This window comes from Triticum dicoccoides, chromosome 2B, assembly GCF_002162155.2.
Source record: "Triticum dicoccoides isolate Atlit2015 ecotype Zavitan chromosome 2B, WEW_v2.0, whole genome shotgun sequence".
Classification (NCBI taxonomy): domain Eukaryota; kingdom Viridiplantae; phylum Streptophyta; class Magnoliopsida; order Poales; family Poaceae; genus Triticum; species Triticum dicoccoides.
In genome coordinates this window covers 720,765,126-720,789,659 of record NC_041383.1, presented here as the reverse complement: position 1 = coordinate 720,789,659, position 24,534 = coordinate 720,765,126, and the positions used below count along the sequence as shown (strand labels likewise).

General features: G+C 45.6%; 3 protein-coding genes across 3 annotated transcripts; all 3 read right to left on the bottom strand.

The window, feature by feature from the left end:
* Nucleotides 1-4,704: 4,704 nt before the first annotated feature.
* On the bottom strand, nt 4,705-7,353 carry LOC119368470. Its single transcript, XM_037633720.1, has 4 exons — nt 6,542-7,353; nt 6,186-6,423; nt 6,011-6,087; nt 4,705-5,612 (listed from the first exon to the last, which is right to left on the bottom strand). Exons 1-4 carry the CDS (start codon nt 6,559-6,561, stop codon nt 5,603-5,605), a joined length of 345 nt encoding a protein of 114 aa, XP_037489617.1. The 5' UTR covers nt 6,562-7,353; the 3' UTR covers nt 4,705-5,602.
* A 2,269-nt stretch (nt 7,354-9,622) lies between these two features.
* Nucleotides 9,623-12,109, bottom strand: LOC119361247 (organic cation/carnitine transporter 4-like). Its single transcript, XM_037626552.1, has 3 exons — nt 12,014-12,109; nt 10,639-11,549; nt 9,623-10,548 (listed from the first exon to the last, which is right to left on the bottom strand). Exons 1-3 carry the CDS (start codon nt 12,107-12,109, stop codon nt 10,197-10,199), a joined length of 1,359 nt encoding a protein of 452 aa, XP_037482449.1. The 3' UTR covers nt 9,623-10,196.
* A 2,823-nt stretch (nt 12,110-14,932) lies between these two features.
* Nucleotides 14,933-16,605, bottom strand: LOC119365849 (organic cation/carnitine transporter 4-like). The gene is made up of 2 exons (XM_037631496.1): nt 16,161-16,605; nt 14,933-15,184 (listed from the first exon to the last, which is right to left on the bottom strand). Exon 1 carries the CDS (start codon nt 16,531-16,533, stop codon nt 16,189-16,191), a length of 345 nt encoding a protein of 114 aa, XP_037487393.1. The 5' UTR covers nt 16,534-16,605; the 3' UTR covers nt 14,933-15,184; nt 16,161-16,188.
* Between the last annotated feature and the right edge of the window lie 7,929 nt (nt 16,606-24,534).

The window sequence follows — 24,534 nt, the reverse complement described above, 5'->3', positions numbered from 1 at the left end:
CACTGTTCATCGAGAGAGGCAGCATCGATCGGATTCAGTTAGCAGCAGTAGCGAAGGAATTGATCGCTCAGGTTCAATAACGCGTAGCCTGCAGTGCAATCGCTCGGGTTCAGTTAGAGCCCAACGCCTTGCTCGGGTTCAGTTAGAGCCAACGCCTCGCACACACGTGCGTACGTGTGTGAGAGAAACGCGCATCGCTCGGCCCCCGACCACCCACCGTAACCGGGAACTCCCCGAAATTTTCCTCTCCCTCGCATCTACCACGGTTTTTTCCGTCATGGACGGCCCAAAGAATGTCATGCAGCTGTGTCTCCAGACCGCCCAGGACGAAAAGCCCATTTTCTGTCATGATTTTTTGTCATAGAAGTAGGAGCCCACCACATATATGATGATACCGGGTTTTGTCACAATTATCGTCATAGAAGTGTCATATGTATGACAGAAAAAAAATTGTTCGGCCCAAAATGTCACGGATGTGTCTTTTTTTGTAGTGTTATTTTCCAGACTGTTCTCTGCTACAAGCTGAACTTGGCTCGCATCCCTCCCAGATATGGCGGGCCATTCTAGACGGGCATGAGGTTATGGCACATGGGCTTATTCGAAGGATATGTGATGGTGAGACGACGAGCATTTGGAGTGATAGTTGGATTCCCAGAGACAATTTCAAGTGCCCGGTAACATCGCTTGTTCCAAATGCTCCTGTTAAAGTGGCACCGCTTATTGATAATACAACTGCTAGTTGGAATGAGAATCTGGTCCAGTCCGTTTTCACTCAGGGAGATGCGGAAGCCATCTTGCAGAGCCCGCTATGCACACATCAAGTTGAGGACTTCTGGGCATGGCATGAAGAGACCCGAGGGGGTTTCAGTGTTCGGTCGGCCTACAGAATGATTCTACATTTAAAACATGCCCACGAGGCTAGGTTTGATGAGCACGGCGAGACCTCGTATGATCTCAGTGAAACCAAAAAGTGGTCTATGATATGGCACCTGCAGGTCCCCTCGAAACTGAAGTTTTTTGTTTGGCGACTCGCCCAAAAGTCTATGCCAACTGGCACTGTTTTGAAGCATCGGCATATGGCAACGGAAGACGCTTGTCCGATCTGCGGGGTGGTCGATACCTGGAAACATGCTCTCATCTGTTGCCCGATGGCGGCTAGTGTTTGGGCACTGGCACCGGAAGAACTCGTGGCTCACATGATTGATCTGGGGGAGGATAATCCGACGGAGTGGCTGTTCTCCATGCATGAACTGTTGCCAAGGGAATAGTTTGATCAACTGGTGGTCACTTTATGGGCGCTCTGGGGGGGGGGGGTACGGAGGAAGGCTATTCATGGAAACATCTTCCAAGCACCTCATTCAGTTCACACATTCATAACAAAATACTTGGCCGAACTGCAAATTGTCAACAGGAGATCACCAGGGGTCAGTATGCCGGCTGGGACGTGATCTCAGACTTGGTTGGCTCCTACGGTTGGCAATGCAAAGATGAACGTGGATGCTGCTGTGTCTAGCAATGGATTCGGGGCTGTAGGTGCAATTTGCAGAGATGATAGTGGCATGTTCTTGGGGGCCTCAACACTCTGTTTCAACCACATTGTTGATCCGACGACTTTGGAAGCACTTGCCATCAGACAAGCCCTGGCTTTAGCGGATGACTTGTATGAGCGACGGATTCAAGTGGCTTCAGACTGTAAGGTGGTGGTACAAGATCTGAAGATGGATAACTCGTCAAGCTACAGTGCCATTGTACATGAGATAATAGAACACTCGTCGTTATTTGATTTTTGCACTTTTAGTCATGAACCTAGGAGCTCAAATTATAAAGCTCACAACTTAGCGAAGCATGCTTTATCTCTTGGTAGTGGCCGACATGTGTGGTTGGGGCATCCCGGGAATTTACCTTCCGTCCCTGTAAACATTGTGACGATTTAATAAAGCTTCGCGAGGTTGTCTCAAAAAAAAAATAGCGAACCAACCTGTGTTTTGATGGTCAGAGGGACTGTGGTATCCCCAGTCCACTAGGGTTCAAGTCCTAATGCTCGCATTTATTTCTGGATTTATTTCATGATTTCCGGCGATGCGCATTCAGTGGGAGAAGACGTTCCTGTTGACGACGAGGTGCCTACTCTGATTTCGTAAATTTCAAGATGATATGTTGGCTCAGTCTTTCGGAGGTGCTCATAGAGTTAGGGTGTGCGTGTGTGCGTTCATAGGGGTGAGTGTATGCGCGTGCATATGAGCGCTTGCGTTTGTACCCAAATCTCTATCTGTGCTATGGTCTGACCTGTTTGGACCGTAGGAGCTTAAGCACACAGAAAGCACAAGAGAATTACCAATTTGTTAGGAAAATCAGTCGAAAACTATTACGACTCGCCCACAAAGCCAATGTTATGGACCAACACACAACCACACACACTGTTGAGAGGAAGACCATCACCAAGCTTGTGTGCAAGTATCGTTGTCGTCACTCCACCACATACTAACGACTGTGATTCACCGCAAACGACCACGAACGACACTCTCACCGCAATAGATGCATGAAGCTCATGCGGGTCCATGCCAGCCGATTGGCCACACACGTCTGTTTGCAAGAAGTCTCTTTGGACGGTGCATAAAAAATAAACACATGATTGAGGAGATGGATTGTAAGTGAATTAGACTTCTCAAAGAAAAAGGAAGCTGAAGCTCATGTTTAGATTCCTATGAAATGATGTAGGTCATGTATGGGGATTTTATACACCAATCCCATGATCCAAAGTGCCTTGATATGTAGATATTTCTAGCATTACTAAATATCCAACTAGCACTGCCCCTCATTATTGTCTGGCCAGTGAGCACACGTCAGTGATGAGCATTTGCACTGACCGGCGAGCCGAGATGTGTCAAAGATATTGCATTTGGGGCTTGGCTTGATGCTTATCACAGACGGGTTTGAAAATAACGGGTAGTGATCATGTGTAGGGACAGCCAAAATGGACCGACAATTTTCACTAACGGGCTGTTATATTTGACCCGTTTGGGTTGAGCCTTTAATTCCGACTTTTCAGTTTTGCTGCCAGTCAGTGTTGTTGTTTATGAAGCTTGTTTATAATTCCGTTTGTAGCCTTTCTCCATTCCAAATACCCCTGCACCAACGATTCCCTATCCTTTTCATTGTCCCGAACCTCCCCACGGCCAAATGACACACCCTCGCCGTCCCGATGCTGTTGTGGCCTCCTAGCGCTTCCGCTCGCACGTCATTACGAGCGGCTTCTCTCACCGTGCTTCATGTCGACGGTCACACGATGACGCCTCCGTCTAATAAATTTTTCTTCTTGTGGAACGCCAGGTCTCCCGCGCCGGCGTGCATGATCGTAGACCTGGCATGCTGTGCCTTGTTCTATGGTCGTGGCGGCGGCCAAGTTGACGAGCTTCATTTCTGTATGAGTGGCCTTCACGTTGATGTATATTTTAGGGTTTTGGATTAAAACTTTTCTAGAGTTTACTGCTGCCTTTGGATATCTATTAAGGGTTTAATGTTAAGACAAACCATGATAATGGTGTTCCACTAGCCACCACTACGATGATGAAAACTACCACCTTCACATTTTATAGCTAATGGTTATGGAATTCTGTTATATGTTTTAGATTTTAGTCAAATTATGCTTATGGTGTTGCACTTGATAGTAATCTGATAATGACACTTGGTACCTTCACAATTTTTTATATTGATAATGCTTGTAGAATTCTGTTAATGCTTTAGATTTCAGTAAAATTATTCTAATGGTGTTCAAGAATAAAAAAAAATTCTTTAACTCATATTACCAGTCTTGGCACATCTAAGGCTTTAGATTACATATCCCAATTGATGTAGTAAAGACAAGTCAATTTTTTTTGTACAATGTCATCAAAACATACAAAAAATAATTTAGTTGCATTGCACAAAAAACTCTAAAGAGAAGAGGAAGAATTAGGAGAAATCACTTGCTACTCCAGACAATTATGTTTGCCTTCAGGTCTATTGGTTTGCCTTCATGACTTATGTCTCTTTTGCTTCGTCCTATCAACTTATTGTCCAGAGGTAATTATGATCCTATATATGTGGGCGTCGTCGTACTCATGTCCTATTATTATAATTTATAACTTATTAATTTGTTTTGGACAGATTATATTTTAGTGGAACTGCACAAAAAGACCATGTCTCATTTACTCCACCACGCGCCTGCACTATAGGAGAGACTAGATCACCGAAGGCGCGCGTTGCCGCGCCCATCTGTTTTGGCAATAGGTTGATAGGAATTTTCATAACATTAAGGTGACAAAAAGTTAAACATAATTAAACCACGAGCTATTGAAAATGATAAAAACAGTCTAAAAAAAGTTGTTTCGCAATAGTTTTCTTGTGTCTTGAAATGGACAGTAGTAAGTATAACCAAAAAGAGGAAAATAGTCTCTCGAAGCTGGACATGCTATATACATCTTAGTTTCATTATACAACATATGTATATCCATTTCTATCTTATGGCTACTTTCAAATGAAAATGTTTTTTTTATTTAATAGACTCTTGCTTCAACTTATACTCATCACTGGACTACTATGAGTATATTCGAAAACCCATCTATAAATTAATAGCCTTGATCAAGGAGAAACGACTAACCTTCACTTAATGGAGTAATCGCATTAACTTGAAGGAAACCACAATAGTTATATAACTTCAGGAAATGGTGAAACATCAATGCACAAATTAACTCGGCCAAAGCCGCTGGATGGAAGCTATGATTTTTGTGAGTGATGCAATACATACTTCATGACATGTCAAATACTCCCTCCGTTCCAGAATATAAGGTGTATTGATTTCCGTGCAAGTTAACCATTTGAATATTTGACAAAGATTATAGAACAAAATAACAAAATCTGCAATTCCTAATAGATATAATATGAAATTACTCTTTATGTTGAGATCAAATGATATATAAATTCGTATTGTGAATGTTGATATATTTTTCTAAAAACTTGGCCAAACTTGCACTCGTTTGACTTAAAAAAACAAATACACCTTATATAACGGAACAGAGGGAGTAATTGTTAAATCTAAGATTCAAACTTGAATTTCTTTGTAAGAAGAAAATAATGCACGTACCCATCTCTGATGAATGATCATCATAATAATTTCCACACTAGAATAAAATCACACACCTTCAAAGAAAAAACACATGACTACTCTTGTATCGGAAATCAAATGTTTATCTAAATGTTCACCTTTGGTTGCTGATGTCATCTTGGATTGACTCCCATCTTTTCCTATGTCTAGCAAGTTGCAACAGTCCCTGCAGAAAATGTCTATAGTATATCCAATAAAATCATTTGTAGCCAAAATACAAATAACTTACTAAATAGAGTGCACAACTTACATGTAATTAAAATGCAAGAAGGTGCATAAATAAAGTATCCAATATGCCCAGGAGTTCATGCAATGTTTTAGAGGTAAATATTAACTGAAATGGGAATAAGTAGACCTTTTGGCGGATCAAAACCTATATTATCTTCCTTTCGCACCTACTTGGATTGGTATTTAGTTCAACGCCTACAAAGCTACAGGCTACTGTACTTCCGCAAATATTCACAAGCACCTGAAAATTAAGAAAACATGCATGTGATGTGAGCATATACATGTAGTAGCTTCTGAAGAGCACTCTTTTTGTAAGAAATCTTCTGATTAACCTATTGTTTTCTAAATTTCTAATTAGAGGAAGACATGATATTTACTTAAGAGCATAATCAAGAGACTATAGTACTGCCCCAGTAAGCAATTTTTGGTTCATTATAGCCTCAACAATTGATCGATAGTTGGACCAAAAGTAGAACTACTAAATCAATAGTGCAGTCTACAGGTAATGTATTTACTTTTACTGCAGTATCCGTGCATCATCTACGTAGGCTGAATGTGTTCTAATACGCATGATAGAAGTAAATCTGAAAGAATACCCAGCCGGTACCATCACCAAAATATAGAAATTTTAATACTTACCAGTAACTGATCATCTTCCATTCCAAGAAGATGAGTCCTCGTGAAGCTTTATACCTAGTTGTAAACCCCTCTTTGACCTGTACAGAAACATAAGAAAAATTAGAGGAAGATGGATGGGGATTGAGATGGAGTTGATCAGCAAAAAAAGACATGTAGAATAAACTCAGGTTCACACCCTCAGTTTTTCCCTTGCCTCCCTTGCTGTTGATCTCCTCTCTACCATCAGCAGTAGCACCGTTGCCTGTGTCTTCGTGATGCTGCAATGAGTCCATTGAGGGGATCGTCCGCGCCGGCATCCGACTCTCTCGCAACAAATCCTCTTCCCTTGAATGATCTTTCTTGTCATCTCCAGGAACACCAATTGAACCTCCTCCATTTCGAGAATTATGTTCTCAGATTTAATCCATTGAAACCTATAATAAGCATAATCAACAATTCACCCTGATCAATGGAAGATCTGTGGTACCTAACGCCTTAACACTGTTGAGTTGTTTTATAGGAATAGCAGGGGGAATAAAGGGGATATCGAACCTTGAAATCGTCGAATCCATGGATGATTCGTTGAAGCCTCACCTTGTCCTCACGCCGCCGGACATCACTACCAGCGGAAAGGTGCTCTGGAAGGCGCCTCCGTGCTAAAATTTGGCTAGGAGATTCCTTCCAGCGCCGCCATGAGCGCCCCAGCCCAATCGAACACGGGATGAGCTGGGCACACTGAAACTCACATCGTCGCCATGGTGATGGGGAGGGCAGCGATGCAACGAGCGTGGAGAGAAGGAGGGAGTGCAGATCGGAGAGCACGCAGTCGAGGGTCGGGGAGAGCGGAGCAGACTTTGTGGAGTCACCGTAGCCTCGTGCACGGCTTGCGCACCATCGCCGGTGCCGCCTCCTCCTCCGTCACCAACTCCAAACCCTAGGATGATTACCTGGCGCGCTTCGGCTGGATCCACTGAGAAGGCCGCGCGCCGCTGGATCGCCTTGAGCGCCTCGGCTCGATCCACTGGGAAGACCAGCAAACACTGGATCCCATCGTGGACCGCCTGCGTCGCCGCGTCGCCGGCATCCCTGTATGAGATCGAGCCCCCACCAATCCATTTCCACCTATTTGAGCAAACAGTTTTTCTTACGGAGATAAAGCGCAGCGTCGGATTGTTTTCTACCTAAATGGGCTTCCTGTAAAAGCCCAATTAACCACAGGCCTCCAAAAAAATTTCCAGAATAGCGGCCTATTAGGACAGCCAACTCAGATCGCGATAAACTGCCACTTAGAGAGGAAGATCTGACGGCCAGGAACTAATCTAATGCAAATCCGACGGCCAGAGACGTTGAAGGGCTGAGAGAGCTCGCTTTAGATGCGGTTATACTGTCTTAAATGGGTGAATTACTCGGGATGACAACATAGTATGAGCGCAAATACAACAAGCTTATATGTGTAGGTTTTACAAGTATGTTCAATACGTTAGCTACGAAGTGTGTTCAATTAATGTGCATGTTGGGTGTGAACTCCAAGTATATGAATCTGAGTTATGAATAGTAAAGTGCTTGTCCAAATATATGATGTGTGCCTGTATATTTTGTGTCTATGCCCTTTTGTCAATTTCAATTCCTTGGCTGGTACCAAAACGAAAAGAAAAGCCTAGGATGTAAATTATTGGAGATGTTATCACTAACCTGCCAGCAATATGTGTTTAGAAATCATCACTGATCGGCCATGTCGCCCACCTACCTTGGGGAAGTCATCATTAGCCCCTAGCCACAGATGGGCCAAAAACGCGTCAGTGATGATAAGATTTGGCCAATCAGTGCTATTCCACTCTGTAGTAGTGTAAGGAAGAAATTCCTTTATCAAAGAAGTCCTCACTTTTTTTATAGATATAATGGCACCATCATGTAGATACAAGTGGACTTAGAACTTTGATTAAGTCCAATTTTAAATGAGATCGGGACTTAAATTATGATGCCCAAGACCTTGTAAAATTGCTTCTATTTTGGAGCCTAGTAAATTCTTGTGGATTCTCCGGGCTGTTTGGACCATTGCCCTCTAACGCCATGTTAGAAAATATCTTCCACCAAATATTTAGCGAGGCCATGATTGGCAAAGCAAGCATTGGGACAAACCAAATGGCCCTTAGAGCCACCTGACACATGTGCCATACCCTTAAATATTTAAATTTATTAGAGCACGTGTTTTATATAGAAGTATATTATGGAAGGATTAGCCTCCCGGCCTTTTGTATCCGCAAGATGTACACAACCAATATTTTATTATAATGTCGTCAAAGACATCGAGGCAAGAATATGCCACATGTTAGCTACCACCGAGAATCTAACAATCAATAGAGCAGTATAATAAAGAGCCTATAATCCTCTTACATAACACTTTTACTTATGTGGAGGAGATAGACATGACAAATGAGGGGAGTCGGCTCTTATGTAAGAGCCAACCTTAACGCGTGCTCCTATGCAAATGTAATACATATGAGGAAAGAGATAGAGAGAAGGTTCTAAAAATTAGTAATAGAAGAGCCAACCGTACTACTCCCTCCATTCCAATGAATAAGGCACACACATACTTTTAAAAATCCAACTTTTACCGTTAATTACATCAATAGTATGGATTTTTGTGACTTAAAAATTGTACCATCAAAAGCTTCATTTCAATACGAATTCAACGTATATTTTGTATTACATATAACCCACATTTGGCTGGTCCAATTTATGATCAAAGTTGACTTTGAGATGTGTGCACACCTTATTCATTGGAATGGAGAGAGTATGTGAGTAACTATGAATGATGCATGTCTCTAGATGATATGACAGCTCCATATAGCAATTAGTTGGCTATACTATTAGCCATGGTCTAAAGCGAGATGAAACACTTACAATCAAACAATTACCGACAAACATGTAACAAGCCATGTAGCAGTCGGGACACCAAGACAAGGTCTTCAATAGGGCCGCACCACTCGTAGGAGTACATTATGCAAATCCGATGGTCAAGGCCATAACTCATTTTTTATACTAGAGCTAACCTTTTCTTTTGAAGCTTAATTAATCACATTATTGCAGTAGGCAATAGGTCAAACCAATTATGTGATATAATTTGGTAAGTAGAAAAAAATGAGGGGAGGGGGGGGGGGGTAATTTCATTTTTAGGCTCCTCTCTCCCTTACCCATAACCCTCACTAAGCCTTCGATCTCCTGTGCCACCTTCGAGCATAACCTACATGATTGCATTGTTTTGAGTGGTGAGCTGCAAAGTATCCTACTAATATAATGATCCTTTAAATAAGAGCATGTATATTTGCAAATGAGACGTACAACTTTTCCTCTTCTGTAAATCTTGCCAAAATAACCCATCCAAATAATTTAGTCTTAAAAAATCCTTCCATGAGGACATGCCCCCGTGAACCCTCCTAGACTTGACAACGAAATTCAAAATATTATGTGTACTATTTGAAAGAAAAACCCATGTAGTTGTATAATATATAATGCTCTATGAAGCAACACATTCCAAGTGATAATAAACAAATAAGTAACTTTTTTAGGAATACCAATTACAATGTAGACGCACACATGCACATGCTCACACATCATGTACTGAAGCCGAGTCGAAACTGCAGAGCTACAAGATTGATGAAATCACCATTGACGTCTCACTATTGACTAGAACGTCGCTTCCAACTAAAAGAATAGTTCGCATCGATGAGACACCAAAGCATCAAACCAGGGGTCTGATTCCTTGTGTGTCGAATGCACGAACACTTTAAAAAACACATACGCAAACATATATGAATATAAATCGTCCTAGTTAGTGTGACATCACCCTTACCATGGGCCAAAGATGTCATCATTTGACCTCGTGCGACAATTATTTTGTGACCCCCATGGGTTTTGGGCTGCAGGATCGACACTTAGTTGCAACACAATATACCACAATTCATCTTATATTTGCAACACGTATTTTACACTGAAAAAAATCAATGCATGGATATGTGTGGGTCATCGATTCTGAAATAATTTAGACTTACAAAATATATGATTTATCAAGAAACGAAACAATGTATAGACATTTCCCAAGATAAAACAAGTAGACAATCCAATTTGTGTGATTCGCTCTTTTGTGCAACATTGTTTTATGGGCAACAATGATATTTCAGTGCGCCAATGCTTTTAGCCTAAGTGATTAGATTAGGGAGTTACTAGTTGCAACTTCATCTCCCCCTTTTGTTGATCTCTCCCCTTTCTCCATACCAGCCATGGTGTCATACAAAGGCTTATTCATAGTCTCCGGGAGGCAGAACACCAGTAGCCCACCGATGATGGCCAACACGCCGAACACCACGAATGGCACCCGCTCGCCAAGCAACACCACTATGGGCGCTAGTATGGCCCCCATTTGTGACCCCTGTGCCTTGCACCCCAGTGCGATGGTACGCACCACCGTTGGGAACAACTCTGACGCATATACGAGCAATAGGTTGTATGTTCCCGCCATTCCAAAGATCCCGACCACCCCACATGCCATCCTCGCTACCCTACAATGGCATGCAATTGCATGTGGTTAAAGCAAACCCTTGTAACTCAACTTGTGTCTCAAATACATAAAACATGAAGGGTTTCATTACCTCATGGCACCGAAGTCGGGAATAAGACTATCAGTTGTGCAGAAGACGCCGCTGAGAAGCATCGAGCCAATTGTGAGTGGCTTTCGGCCGAAGTGTTGAAGGAGCACCGCAGTGACTAGGTATGCAGGCATCTCAGCGAGAGAGTTAACAACCACACTGATGTAAAGGTTGATCTTTAGGTTGACCACATTGAGGGTCAACCCAAAGTACACCACTGAGCAAAGAAAGGTGATGATAACTAAGAGCACGAGCCTAGCCCGCATTGTCTGCGACCGAAACACATCTAAGACCGACGACGTCTCCACAACCTTCTTGGCGATGTCGTCCTCATCGTCGAGCATGAGCCCCACGCAATGTGGGATGCTCTTGCCATTGGTGGATGCTATGTCTCGTAGGACACGCATCGCATCATCCATCCGGCAACGCACGAGGTACCAACGCGGGGACTCAGAGACGAATGGCATGGCGATGAGCATGAATGCGAGGGATGGCAGAGAGGTGATAATGTAAAGGATGCGCCAAGAGGACTGGAACAATGCTGTGATGCCAGCAAGGGCCGCAATACCGCCGGAGAAGAAATAGCAAGTGGATGTGCCAACGACGCCTCGATAGGATGGCCCAATAGGTTCCGTGGCAAGGACGAAGGAGCAAAAGCAAATGCTTCCGGCACTAAAGCCCGTGAGTAGGCGGAAGGCCGCATAGACCCAATAGTTGGGGGAGAGCGAGGTGAGAAGGCCGAAGCCTCCACTAAGGAAGCACACTAACTGGAGGGAACCTTTCCGACCTAAAAAAGAATCTGACAGGTGTCCAAAGACACCGGATCCTGCAACCAACCAACCAACGATATGATCAGTCACATGAAGCAACAATGTAAAAGCAAACAAATAAGCTAATAAGCTGTGTTTTGGGTTCTAATCTAATGTATCACTTAGTGAAGAGATTCCCTAATTAGCCCAAATCCAAGTGAACAAAAGTTAGAGCCGCATGGTGGAAACCCTGCGGATATCATCACTTATAATTATCCGCGCATTGCAAGGGAGGTATACATATTTTTGTAGGTTAGCCCGTGATTTACCTATAATTTGAATGTTAATGTGATTGCGTGAAAAACTGAATTTTCTTTTGTAAGCATAATCATTTATTAGCTTACAAAAGAAACCATGATTTTGTTTGGTAACTCAATGAAAGATAGGACAATTGAAGTTGTTTTGAAGCCAAACCAGTAACAAAATTAGATGCAAAAGAAAAATAATCAAAAAAGATGAGGATAACAAAAGGAGACATAGGTACCTAACCCCTCCCACGACCCCCGCGTCGCCTCCCCCGGTGGCGGCGGGGGGAACCCTAGCCGCGCCTTCGCGGCCCCCTCCCACACCTTGCCCCATCTCCTCGCCGCCGCCTGTGGCAGCCGCCGGGCAAGCCCAGGGTGCCAAGGATGGTGGCGGCGGGGCCTCGGCTGCCCTACCTGCATGGGGAGTCCCCGATATGGAGCGGCGGCTCCTTTGGCGAGGCACGACAGGCTCCGGCAAGCAGCCGTGTGGGTGGTGGATCTGGCGTCCTGGTGGCGCAGGCGGCGGGATCCCGATGGTCGTTGACGGCTGGCGGCGGCTTCTGCGGCGGCCGGTGCGCGTGATCTGGCACCTCCCCTCCTCCCCTATTCGGCGTGCGGGCTAGCCTGGTCGCGTCGTGCCTCCCTTGGTCGCCGGTTCTGTACAGGAGGCGCTGTTGGTGGCAGAGATATAGTTCGGGCAAAATCCCTGTCCGGTCATGACCGGCCGCGCCGACGGCGACACCTGAGGGCGTTGTTCACCTCTTTGGAGGCGTCAGTATGGACTGATCTCCTCACTTCCCCTTCCCCTAGGTCTCCCGGGTGAAAGCCCTAACTTTGTTGGGCGGCGGCGGCGCTCATTGGGGTTGGGTGGCGCTTGTGGGTGGTGGGCGACGGCGGTGGTGCGGTCCTATCCTAGCATGGATCTACGTCCGTTTCTTGGAGATGGACTCGCGTTTGTGGAGGTCGACATTTGGCGTCGTGGTGGCGTCGATGGCAGAGGACCTGCCAAGGCTCGCGTAGGTGGAGGTCGTCGTTTGGTATCGTGGTGGCATCGATGGCGGAGGACCTGCCAAGATTGACACCTCAATCTGCTATGAAGATGGATGAGTGAAAGATGGCGGCGACGACACATGTGAGTGCGTAGGACCGATTTGTGCCCCGGATCTGGCAGATGGCTCAATCGGGGCCTCCGGCTTTATATGTTAGGCTTAGGTGACAGGTCCGGGTATGTGGCCCAGCTTGCACCCCTTCATCATATAGATAGGAGTAGTGGCAGATTGCCAAGATGGTGGATTTAGGCATACTGTTGTTCTACTTTGTAAGGTCCTCAAAAATAATCAATAAAATGGCCGCATGCATCTTTCAGATGCAGATGTCGAGGGTCATCCTCCTTTTCTAGAAAAAAAGGTAAAGAAAGATGAGCAGTCGACATTAGGACTTTATGTCTGTTTTAAGGTAGGAGAGATGAGATATGTCGGATCCTAGACCCTGTTCGGAAACTTTCAATCATGTGCTTATTATACGCCACTGAGCAAATTATGATTAGATAATAATTGTCGTTGTAACCCCAATTAGCAAGTAAGGGCATCTCCAACACCGATTCTCAAACCGCCCGCAATCGTCCGGACATGTTGTGCAATCCAACACAGTCTTGTATTGGTCCGCAGGACAGTCCGGACGCATTTTGTCTCACAAACCGGAGACAAACATGAGGGGTGCTTTATGGGCGTCTGGATAGCACCCAAGCCCGCTTCTGACCACCCTGGCCCACCCAAACCCCTCCTCCTTTGCCCGTGCGTTTCCGCCGGCACCAACTACCCGCATTCATGCCGCTGTAGAGTGGCCGCTCCACATTGAAGCCGGCCCAGAGCGAACGTGACCTCTCACTGCCTTCGCAATTTGCGAGCGTTCAATACTAGAGACGAGTTACTGGGAGGGATGGGATATATATCTACCACGCCTATTCAATGGTTCGTTTGTCCGTATGCCGCCATTAAGCAGGCTCGCCGCCTGAGAAACCCACTCCGGTGCCGCGCATTGACGCACCTGAATGCGTGGCCTCACCGGAATCCATTATTAAAAGGCGGCCACGGCCGACTAACTCCACGCCACAATACAAGGCACTCCCCATCCTTCTCCTTTGCACGTATCCGCCATGACTGCAAACGGCAAAGCTCTGTGAGAGACCCTTTCCATAGAGATGAAGCACAGGTGGCCGCCCTTGCGGCCGCCAGGCAGAGCTGTCATGCCAGGCAGATCGGGGCCGGCTTGCCGGCCAGCTCGCCCAAGGTCTTCGATGACGAGGATGACCCCACGATGAAGACAGGCTCAGACGACACCAAACCGGCACCCTCGCCTTTGCACGCCGGCTTCACCATGGAGCAGGCGCAGTCGCACTACAACTCCGCCATGACGGAGGTGCATCCTGCTTCGGCGCCTATGTCGGCGTTCCAACAGGCGTAGGAGGAACATCGGTACAACCTGTACCTCCTGAAGCAGCACCAGTTGGCAGAGGGCCAGATCGACGACGACCGCATGAGTGAGGATGCCGTGGCAGCCATGACCGCGACGAACCCCAACTTCGTCGCGGAGGATCGTGCGATCTACGAGGTCATCCGCGCTCAAGGCGCCGCTCGCCAGGAAGCCGCCGCCGCGAAGGCACAGCTCCAGGCAATCGCGAAGGGGAACAATGCCAGCTGTGCCTCCTACGTGCCGCCGATGAACTATCCAGCGGCCTGGTGGGATGATGATAGTGTGGGCGCCATCATTTTCATTGTGGACCTCAAATCCACCGGCGACGAACAGGCCGCAGACTTCTCCAAGAATGAGTAGGGCACGTGAGGCGGCAGGGCCTTGTGTCCCATGTGGGTCGGTCTGTCTCCCGTGTTCTACTCTTCTCTCGTCGGAGACCGCACCTTTACTTCACGGGTTTTATCGCCGACACTCATGGAGACGGCGGATGGAGGAGGCGGTCCCAAGAAAGGAACAACAAGGGCTTGGACGCCGGCGGCCACTGTAGGTTTTTTTGTTCTAAATGTTTGAAATGTAATGAAAGCTCGCCGTGTTTGCAATAATGTCGTCCGTTTATGTAAATTATATCCGAACCTGAATGAAATCTGACCGGATTTGCATGATTTTTGTCCGTTTAGTTCAGATGGTAGTTGAAATGTAAGCGGACTGACCCCCTATCCGCGGACGAATGCGGGTGAAAATTTGTGGGTAGCCCGTTGGAGATGCCCCAACCCTACTGGATGACAGTAAAAGACTACTCCAACGTAGTAATTAGTAATTTGTACGCGTAAGATAGTTTCCGCTGCACATGTATACTTCTCTAGCTCCAGTTTAGTAGAGAAGAGTGCAGTGAGAGTCAAACAAGGGCCGAAGTAAAATACAACTACGAATACCCTGTTGAATTAGTAGTGCATCCGTCCAGGCGATCCAGTGATTCGAGCTGCCAATTACGATCAAGACATGATTGACGAAGACACGTTTCTCCTGTTAATTAAACCAAACAACGGCTGAAAGATAGTTGAGAGTGTTGCATTACTAGCGTAGAAAAAATCCTATAAGCCACTTGATGGCAAATTTTGATCTTTTAGAGTATATGACACCGCTCTCTGGCTAACATCATCTCTGATGTGAGCCAAAAGCGGTTGGAAGGAGGCTTAAGACATACACAATGATGCTATCTGAACACTGTCAGCTAAAATAATTGTTAAATTGGAAGAGTGAGAGAGAAGAGAAAAAAGATTGCCTTCTTGTAGCTAAGAGATCATAGACAAGACAGTTATACCACTGTTACACATATATTTTTAGTTTAAAATTATTCATCCCACAAACTGGAAGATACTTTATTGTGTAGTGTAGTATGTATTTTAGTCTTCTCTAAATGACTTGTACTCCCTCTGTTCAAGATAACCAAAGAAAATGCTTTTTTATATAAGAGCTCATGCCTTTCACTTTTTTTGTTTGCAATAATCATTCCTTTCACTTTCATAGGTACCCGTCTCCTAACTTGGAAAAGCAACAAACTCTATAAGGTGCATTAATTTCTATAGAAAGGCAAACTTCTCAACGTTTAACCAATTTGTATAGCAAAATTTCAATAGCTACAACACCAAACAGTACCATCACTTCATATTTTATTTGTTTAATATTATATATGTTGATATAAATGTATAAACTTGATCAAACATAAAAAAATTCTGTAACTAAAAAAATACACCTTATGTTTAAAAATGAAGGAAGTATGGCATAAGATATAATTGTACATGCTCTAGAATCTGTAAAGAAATATATGATCGTTTAGATGAGTAGTGGTTCTTTGTCTGAAGCGGAAAAGTCTTGTGTAGGACAGGGGCCAGCGAAAATAGAATTAGCAAATCGCATCGGTTCGTTTTCTTATGCCGGAATGCGCCACCACTAGAGACAGTCAAGCTATGCCGGAATGATATAGCAGTGGCGGACGTACCCATCATGCAGCCGGCGAAGTAGATGGCCTAGACGAGGCCGACCTTGTAGCGCTCGCCGCAGACGAGGCCCCACTCGGCCACCGTCGACGAGCCGCTCCCCTGCTCCCACTCCCACCCGGCCGCGGCGCCGGCGCAGCGGTCGCCGCACAGGCCGTCCCCCGCAGGGCACCACATGGCCGGCTCGCGGTCCGCGAAGATCATGACCATGGTGTGCATCGCCTCCAGCATCCAGGCCGCCGTCACCAGCACGAAGTGCCGCAGCTGCCACCGCCCGAACTCCCCCGCGTGCAGCGCCAGCGCGTCGTCGATGCTCACGCGGTTGCTGCCGCCGCCGCTGCCGGAGGCGGCGAGGAGCGCCTCGGTGGTGGACATGGCCGCCCGTACGTCGCGCGCGGAGCGAGAGTGGTAGCTATTCAGTTGCCTTTGGCGCTCGTGGTGTCTGCGTGCGTGTACTAGCCGGGGCAATGAGCTTGACCCTGTGCTGCTTGTAGGCTTGTAGCGAGGCACCTGTATTTATCAAACAGAGCCGCTGGACCCGGCCAAGACCCGCAGCAAACCAAAACAAACTAGCACCCCTCAGGAATGACGACATTCTACTCCCTCAAAGGAGGCCCAAGTCTTTTTTAAGATTTCAATACGGACTACATATACGAATGTATACAGAGTTACAGACATACTTTAAAGCGCAGATTCATACATTTTGCTCCGTATGTATTTCTTAGTGGAATCTCTAGAAAGACTTATATTTGGAAATGGAGGAAGTATATCCCTTGCATGGATCCACGGTTCGCCGGTGATTTAAGATTCACGCTATATTTTCTGGTTATGATTTTTTTTCTCGGGGAATGAAATGTTTTGTCTTGTTTTGAAGTACTATTACATTAGCCTTCGATTCTAAATATAGTATCGAACATTGTATTTTGCTAATCTTCTTCTATACCTAATAATTTTAAAAAGAAGGATTGTTTCTTCACATTTTCTTCATGGTGGGACCCAGGCATTTTTTCGCCCGTCGTGGGACTGTTTTCTTCGTCGGTCCCGACTACCGATCCTCTGGCGTTGAGTGCGTGCAATTCTCCCGATATATATTCTCGCTTGGCTAGCCCGCTTGGGCCTTGGCTCGAGCTTTCGCTAAAGGCAAGTGCAAATGTGTCGGCCCAATTCGCATGTTTCGAACAAAATTGCAGTGGTGGGAATCGACCCCGCACTGGATACTAGGGAGGCTTGCCAGCCGAGCTTATATGGTGCATGAATTTTATAAAAACCTCTATGAATTTTATAAAAACCTCTATACTACGGAGGAGGTAAGCAATATGAACGAGGTGCTTACCAACGTACTCAGCAAGGTTACGCCTGAGATGAACAAGCTGTTGTGTGCTCCATACACATGTGAACAAGTCAAGACCGCTCTTTTACAAATGTTCTCGACCAAATCCCCGGGTCCAGACGGCTTCTCAACGCATTTTTACCAAAGGCATTGGGACATATGTGGGGCCGATGTGAGAAAGGCAATGCTGAGTATTGTGAGAGGAGAAGAAAGCCTAGAATGCATCAACGATACAACGTTGATCTTGATCTCAAAGGTAACGAACCCATCTCTACTAACACAATTTAGACCTATCAATTTATGCAACGTACTATACAAGATGGGTTCATTATCTTTGGGAGGAGCAATATAGGTTGAAACAAATTTTGCCGGACATCACATCGGAGGAGCAATCGGCCTTCATTCCCGGTAGTCTCATCACAGACAATACCATTAGTGCATATAAGTGTCTTCACTTTATGAAACGCAGCAAGGTAAAGGCGAACAACTATTGTGTGCTAAAACTTGATATGATGAAGGCATATGATAAGCTCGAATGGAGTTACCTTGAAGCTATGATGTTGAAGTTGGGCTTTGCTCCATCATGGGTGCACATTGTCATGGGTATGGTCCAATCAGTTTCCTTCTCAGTTCTTTTTAATGGAGAGGGACTTGATCAGTTCGTGCCAAGCAGAAGTATTCAGCAGGGAGATACAATATCCCCATATCTTTTCTTAATTGCAGCAGAGGGCCTTTCATGCCTCTTGAAATTCAGTTCTCCGTCATCACTGGATGGTACTAAGGTGGCTCCTACAACTCCGGCTGTGAACCATCTTGTTTTTTCTGATGACAGCCTGTTGCTTTTTAAGTCACGTAATGATGGGGAAGTTGTGTTGGGGAACATTGCAGAAAACAAAAAATTTCCTACGGTTTCACCAAGATCAATCTATGAGTTCATCTAGCAACGAGAGAGAAGAGTGCATCTACATACCCTTGTAGATCGAGCGGAAGCGTTCAAGAGAACGGGGTTGAGGGAGTCGTACTTGTCGTGATCCAAATCACCGGAGATCCTAGCGCCGAACGGACGACACCTCCGCGTTCAACACACGTACGGTCAGCGTGACATCTCCTCCTTCTTGATCAAGCAAGGGGGAAGAAGAGGTTGATGAAGATCCAGCAGCACAACGGCGTGGTGGTGGATGCAGCAGGGATCCCAGCAGGGCTTCGCCAAGCGTCCGCGGGAGGGAGAGGTGTAGCAAGGGGGAAGGGAGGCGCCAAGTGCAAAGGGTGCGGCTGCCCTCCCTCCCCCCTCTTTATATAGGGACCCCAGGGGGGCGCGCCGGCCCTAGGAGATGGGATCTCCTAGGGGGGGGGGCGGCCAAGGGGGTGCCTTGCCCCCCAAGGCAAGTGGAGGCGCCCCCTCCCCTAGGGTTCCCAACCCTAGGCGCGGGGGGGGGGGCAAGGGGGGGCGCACCAGCCCACCAGGGGCTGGTTCCCCTCCCACTTCAGCCCATGGGGCCCTCCGGGATGGGTGGACCCCCGGGACCCTTCCGGTGGTCCCGGTACAATACCGGTGACCCCCGAAACTTTCCCGATGGCCGAAACTCGACTTCCCATATATAATTCTTTACCTCCGAACCATTCCGGAACTCCTCGTGACGTCCGGGATCTCATCCAGGACTCCGAACAACTTTCATTTTGCTCCATACTAATATCTCTACAACCCTAGCGTCACCGAACCTTAAGTGTGTAGACCCTACGGGTTCGGGAGACACGTAGACATGACCGAGACGGCTCTCCGATCAATAACCAACAGCGGGATCTGGATACCCATGTTGGTTCCCACATGCTCCTCAATGATCTCATCGGATGAACCACGATGTCGAGGATTCAAGCAACCCCGTATACAATTCCCTTTGTTAATCGGTATGTTACTTGCCCGAGATTTGATACCGCTATCCCAATACCTCGTTCAATCTCGTTACCGGCAAGTCACTTTACTCGTACCGTAATGCATGATCCCGTGACCAGACACTTGGTCACTTTGAGCTCATTATGATGATGCATTACTGAGTGGGCCCAGAGATACCTCTCCATCATACGAAGTGACAAATCCTAGTCTCGATCCGTGTCAACCCAACAGACACTTTCGGAGATACCCGTAGTATACCTTTATAGTCACCCAGTTACGTTGTGACGTTTGGTACACCCAAAGCACTCCTACAGTGTCCCGGAGTTACACGATCTCATGGTCTAAGGAAAAGATACTTGACATTGGAAAAGCTCTAGCAAACAAACTACACGATCTTATGCTATGCTTAGGATTGGGTCTTGTCCATCACATCATTCTCCTAATGATGTGATCCCATTATCAATGACATCCAATGTCCATAGTCAGGAAACCATGACTATCTGTTGATCAACGAGCTAGTCAACTAGAGGCTCACTAGGGACATATTATGGTCTATGTATTCACACATGTATGACGATTTCCAGATAACACAATTATAGCATGAATAAAAGACAATTATCATGAACAAGGAAATATAATAATAATTCTTTTATTATTGCCTCTAGGGCATATTTCCAACAGTCTCCCACTTGCACTAGAGTTAATAATCTAGTTATATTGTGATGAATCGAACACCCATAGAGTTCTAGTGTTGATCATGTTTTGCTCGCGGAAGAGGTTTAGTCAATGGATCTGCGACATTCAGATCCGTATGTACTTTGCAAATATCTATGTCTCCATCTTGAACATTTTCACGGATGGAGTTGAAACGACGCTTGATGTGCCTGGTCTTCTTGTGAAACCTGGGCTCCTTGGCAAGGGCAATAGCTCCAGTGTTGTCACAGAAGAGAGTGATCGGCCCCGACGCATTGGGTATGACTCCTAGGTCGGTGATGAACTCCTTCATTCATATTGCTTCATGCGCTACCTCCGAGGCTGCCATGTACTCTGCTTCACATGTAGATCCCGCCACGACGCTCTGCTTGCAACTGCACCAGCTTACTGCTCCACGATTCAACATATACACGTATCCGGTTTGTGACTTAGAGTCATCCAGATCTGTGTCGAAGCTAGCGTCGACGTAAACCTTTACGACGAGCTCTTCGTCACCTCCATAGACGAGAAACATGTCCTTTGTCCTTTTCAGGTACTTCAGGATATTCTTGACCGCTGTCCAGTGTTCCTTGCCGGGATTACTTTGGTACCTTCCTACCAAACTTACGGCAAGGTTTACATCAGGTCTGGTACACAACATGGCATACATAATAGATCCTATGGCTGAGGCATAGGGGATGACACTCATCTCTTCTTTATCTTCTGCCGTGGTCGGGCATTGAGCCGAGCTCAATCTCACACCTTGCAATACAGGCAAGAACCCTTTCTTGGACTGATCCATATTGAACTTCTTCAATATCTTATCAAGGTATGTGCTTTGTGAAAGACCTATGAGGCGTCTCGATCTATCCCTATAGATCTTGATGCCTAATATGTAAGCAGCTTCTCCAAGGTCCTTCATTGAAAAACACTTATTCAAGTAGGCCTTAATGCTGTCCAAAAGTTCTATATCATTTCCATCAGAAGTATGTCATCTACATATAATATGAGAAATGCTACAGAGCTCCCACTCACTTTCTTGTGAACGCAGGCTTCTCCGTAAGTCTGCATAAACCCAAACGCTTTGATCATCTCATCAAAGCGAATGTTCCAACTCCGAGATGCTTGCACCAGCCCATAAATGGATCGCTGGAGCTTGCATACCTTGTTAGCATTCTTAGGGTCGACAAAACCTTCCGGCTGCATCATATACAGTTCTTCCTTAAGATAGCCGTTAAGGAATGCCGTTTTGACGTCCATCTGCCATATCTCATAATCATAGTATGCGGCAATTGCTAACATGATTCAGACGGACTTCAGCTTCGCTACGGGAGAGAAAGTCTCATCGTAGTCAACCCCTTGAACTTGCCGATAACCCTTAGCGACAAGTCGAGCTTTATAGATGGTAACATTATCATCCGGGTCCGTCTTCTTATTAAAGATCCATTTGTTTTCTGTCGCTCGCCGATCATCGGGCATGTCTGTCAAAGTCCATACTTTATTTTCATACATGTATTCTATCTCGGATTGCATGGCTTCAAGCCATTTGTTGGAATCTGGGCCCGCCATCGCTTCTTCATAGTTCGAAGGTTCACCGTTGCCTAACAACATGATTTCCAGGACAGGGTTGCCATACCACTCTGGCGTGGAACGTGTCCTTGTGGACCTACGAAGTTCAGTAGCAACTTGATCCGAAGTACCTTGATCATCATCATTAATTTCCTCTCCAGTCGGTGTAGGCACCACAGGAACATTTTCCTGAGCTGCACTACTTTCCGGTTCAAGAGGTAGTACTTCATCGAGTTCTACTTTCCTCCCACTTACTCCTTTCGAGAGAAATTCTTTTTCCAGAAAGGATCCGTTCTTGGCAACAAAGATCTTGCCTTCGGATCTAAGGTAGAAGGTATACCCAATGGTTTCCTTAGGGTATGCTATGAAGACGCATTTTTCCGACTTGGGTTCGAGCTTTTCAGGTTGAAGTTTCTTGACATAAGCATCGCATCCCTAAACTTTTAGAAATGACAGCTTAGGTTTCTTTCCAAACCATAGTTCATACGGTGTCGTCTCAACAGATTTAGACGGAGCCCTATTTAAAGTGAATGTAGCTGTCTCTAGAGCGTATCCCTAAAATGATAGTGGTAAATCGGTAAGAGACATCATAGATCGCACCATATCCAATAGAGTGCGATTATGACGTTCGGACACACCGTTACGCTGAGGTGTTCCAGGCGGCGTGAGTTGTGAAACGATTCCACATTTCCTTAAGTTTGTGCCAAATTCGTGACTTAGATATTCTCCTCCACGATCTGATCGTAAGAACTTTAATTTTCGGTCACGTTGATTCTCTACTTCATTCTGAAATTCCTTGAACTTTTCAAAGGTCTCAGACTTGTGTTTCATCAAGTAGACATACCCATATCTACTCAAGTCATCAGTGAGAGTGAGAACATAACGATATTCTCCGCAAGCCTCAACGCTCATTGGACCGCACACATCAGTATGTATGATTTCCAATAAGTTGGTTGCTCGCTCCATTGTTCCGAAGAACGGAGTCTTGGTCATTTTGCCCATGAGGCATGGCTCGCATGTGTCAAATGATTCATAATCGAGAGACTCTAAAAGTCCATCAGCATGGAGCTTCTTCATGCGCTTGACACCAATGTGACCAAGGCGGCAGTGCCACAAGTATGTGGGACTATCGTTATCAACTTTACATCTTTTGGTATTCACACTATGAATATGTGTAACATTACGTTCGAGATTCATTAAGAATAAACCATTGACCATCGGGGCATGACCATAAAATATATCTCTCATATAAATAGAACAACCATTATTCTCGGATTTAAATGAGTAGCCATCTCGTATTAAACGAGATCCAGATACAATGTTCATGCTCAAACTTGGCACTAAATAACAATTATGGAGGTTTAAAACTAATCCCGTAGGTAAATGTAGAGGTAGCGTGCCGACGGCGATCACATCGACCTTGGAACCATTCCTGACGCGCATCGTCACCTCGTCCTTCGCCAGTCTCTGCTTATTCCGCAGCTCCTGCTTTGAGTTACAAATATGAGCAAGGGCACCGGTATCAAATACCCAGGAGCTACTACGAGCACTGGTAAGGTACACATCAATTACATGTATATCACACATACCTTTAGTGTTACCGGCCTTCTTGTCCGCTAAGTATTTGGGGCAGTTCCGCTTCCAGTGACCCTTCCCTTTGCAATAAAAGCACTCAATCTCAGGCTTGGGTCCATTCTTTGACTTCTTCCCGGTAACAGGCTTATCGAGCGCGGCAACATCCTTGCCGTCCTTCTTGAAGTTCTTCTTACCCTTGCCTTTCTTGAACTTAGTGGTTTTATTGACCATCAACACTTGATGTTCCTTTTTGATTTCTACCTCTGCTGACTTCAGCATTGAAAATACTTCAGGAATAGTTTTCACCATCCCCTGCATATTGTAGTTCATCACAAAGCTCTTGTATCTTGGTGGGAGCGACTGAAGGATTCTGTCAATTACCGCCTCGTCCGGGAGGTTAATGTCCAGCTGGGACAGGCGGTTGTGCAATCTAGACATTTTGAGTATGTGCTCACTGACAGAACTATTTTCCTCCATCTTACAACTATAGAACTTGTCGGAGACTTCATATCTCTCGACCCGGGCATGAGCATGGAAAACCATTTTCAGCTCCTCGAACATCTCATATGCTCCGTGTTGCTCAAAACGCTTTTGGAGCCCCGGTTCTAAGCTGTAAAGCATGCCGCACTGAACAAGGGAGTAATCATCAGCACCTGACTGCCAAGCGTTCATAACGTCTTGGTTCTCTGGGATGGGTGCTTCACCTAGCGGTCCTTCTAGGACATATGCTTTCTTGGCAGCTATGAGGATGATCCTCAGGTTCCGGACCCAGTCCGTATAGTTGCCGCCATCATCCTTCAACTTGGTTTTCTCTAGGAACGCGTTGAAGTTCATGTTGACATGAGCGTTGGTCATTTGATCTACAAGACATTTTTTGCAAAGATTTTAGACTAAGTTCATCATAATTAAGTTCATCTAATCAAATTATTTAATGAATTCCCACTCAGATTAGACATCCCTCTAGTCATCTAAGTGTTACATGATCCGAGTCGACTAGGCCGTGTCCGATCATCACATGAGACGGACTAGTCATCATCGGTGAACATCTCCATGTTGATCGTATCTTCCATACAACTCATGTTCGACCTTTCGGTCTCTGTGTTCCGAGGCCATGTCTGTATATGCTAGGCTCATCAAGTTAACCTAAGTGTTTTGCATGTGTAAATCTATCTTACACCCGTTGTATGTGAATGTTAGAATCTATCACACCCGATCATCATGTGGTGCTTCGAAACAACGAACTGTCGCAACGGCGCACAGTTAGGGGGAACACTTTCTTGAAATTATTATAAGGGATCATCTTATTTACTACCGTCGT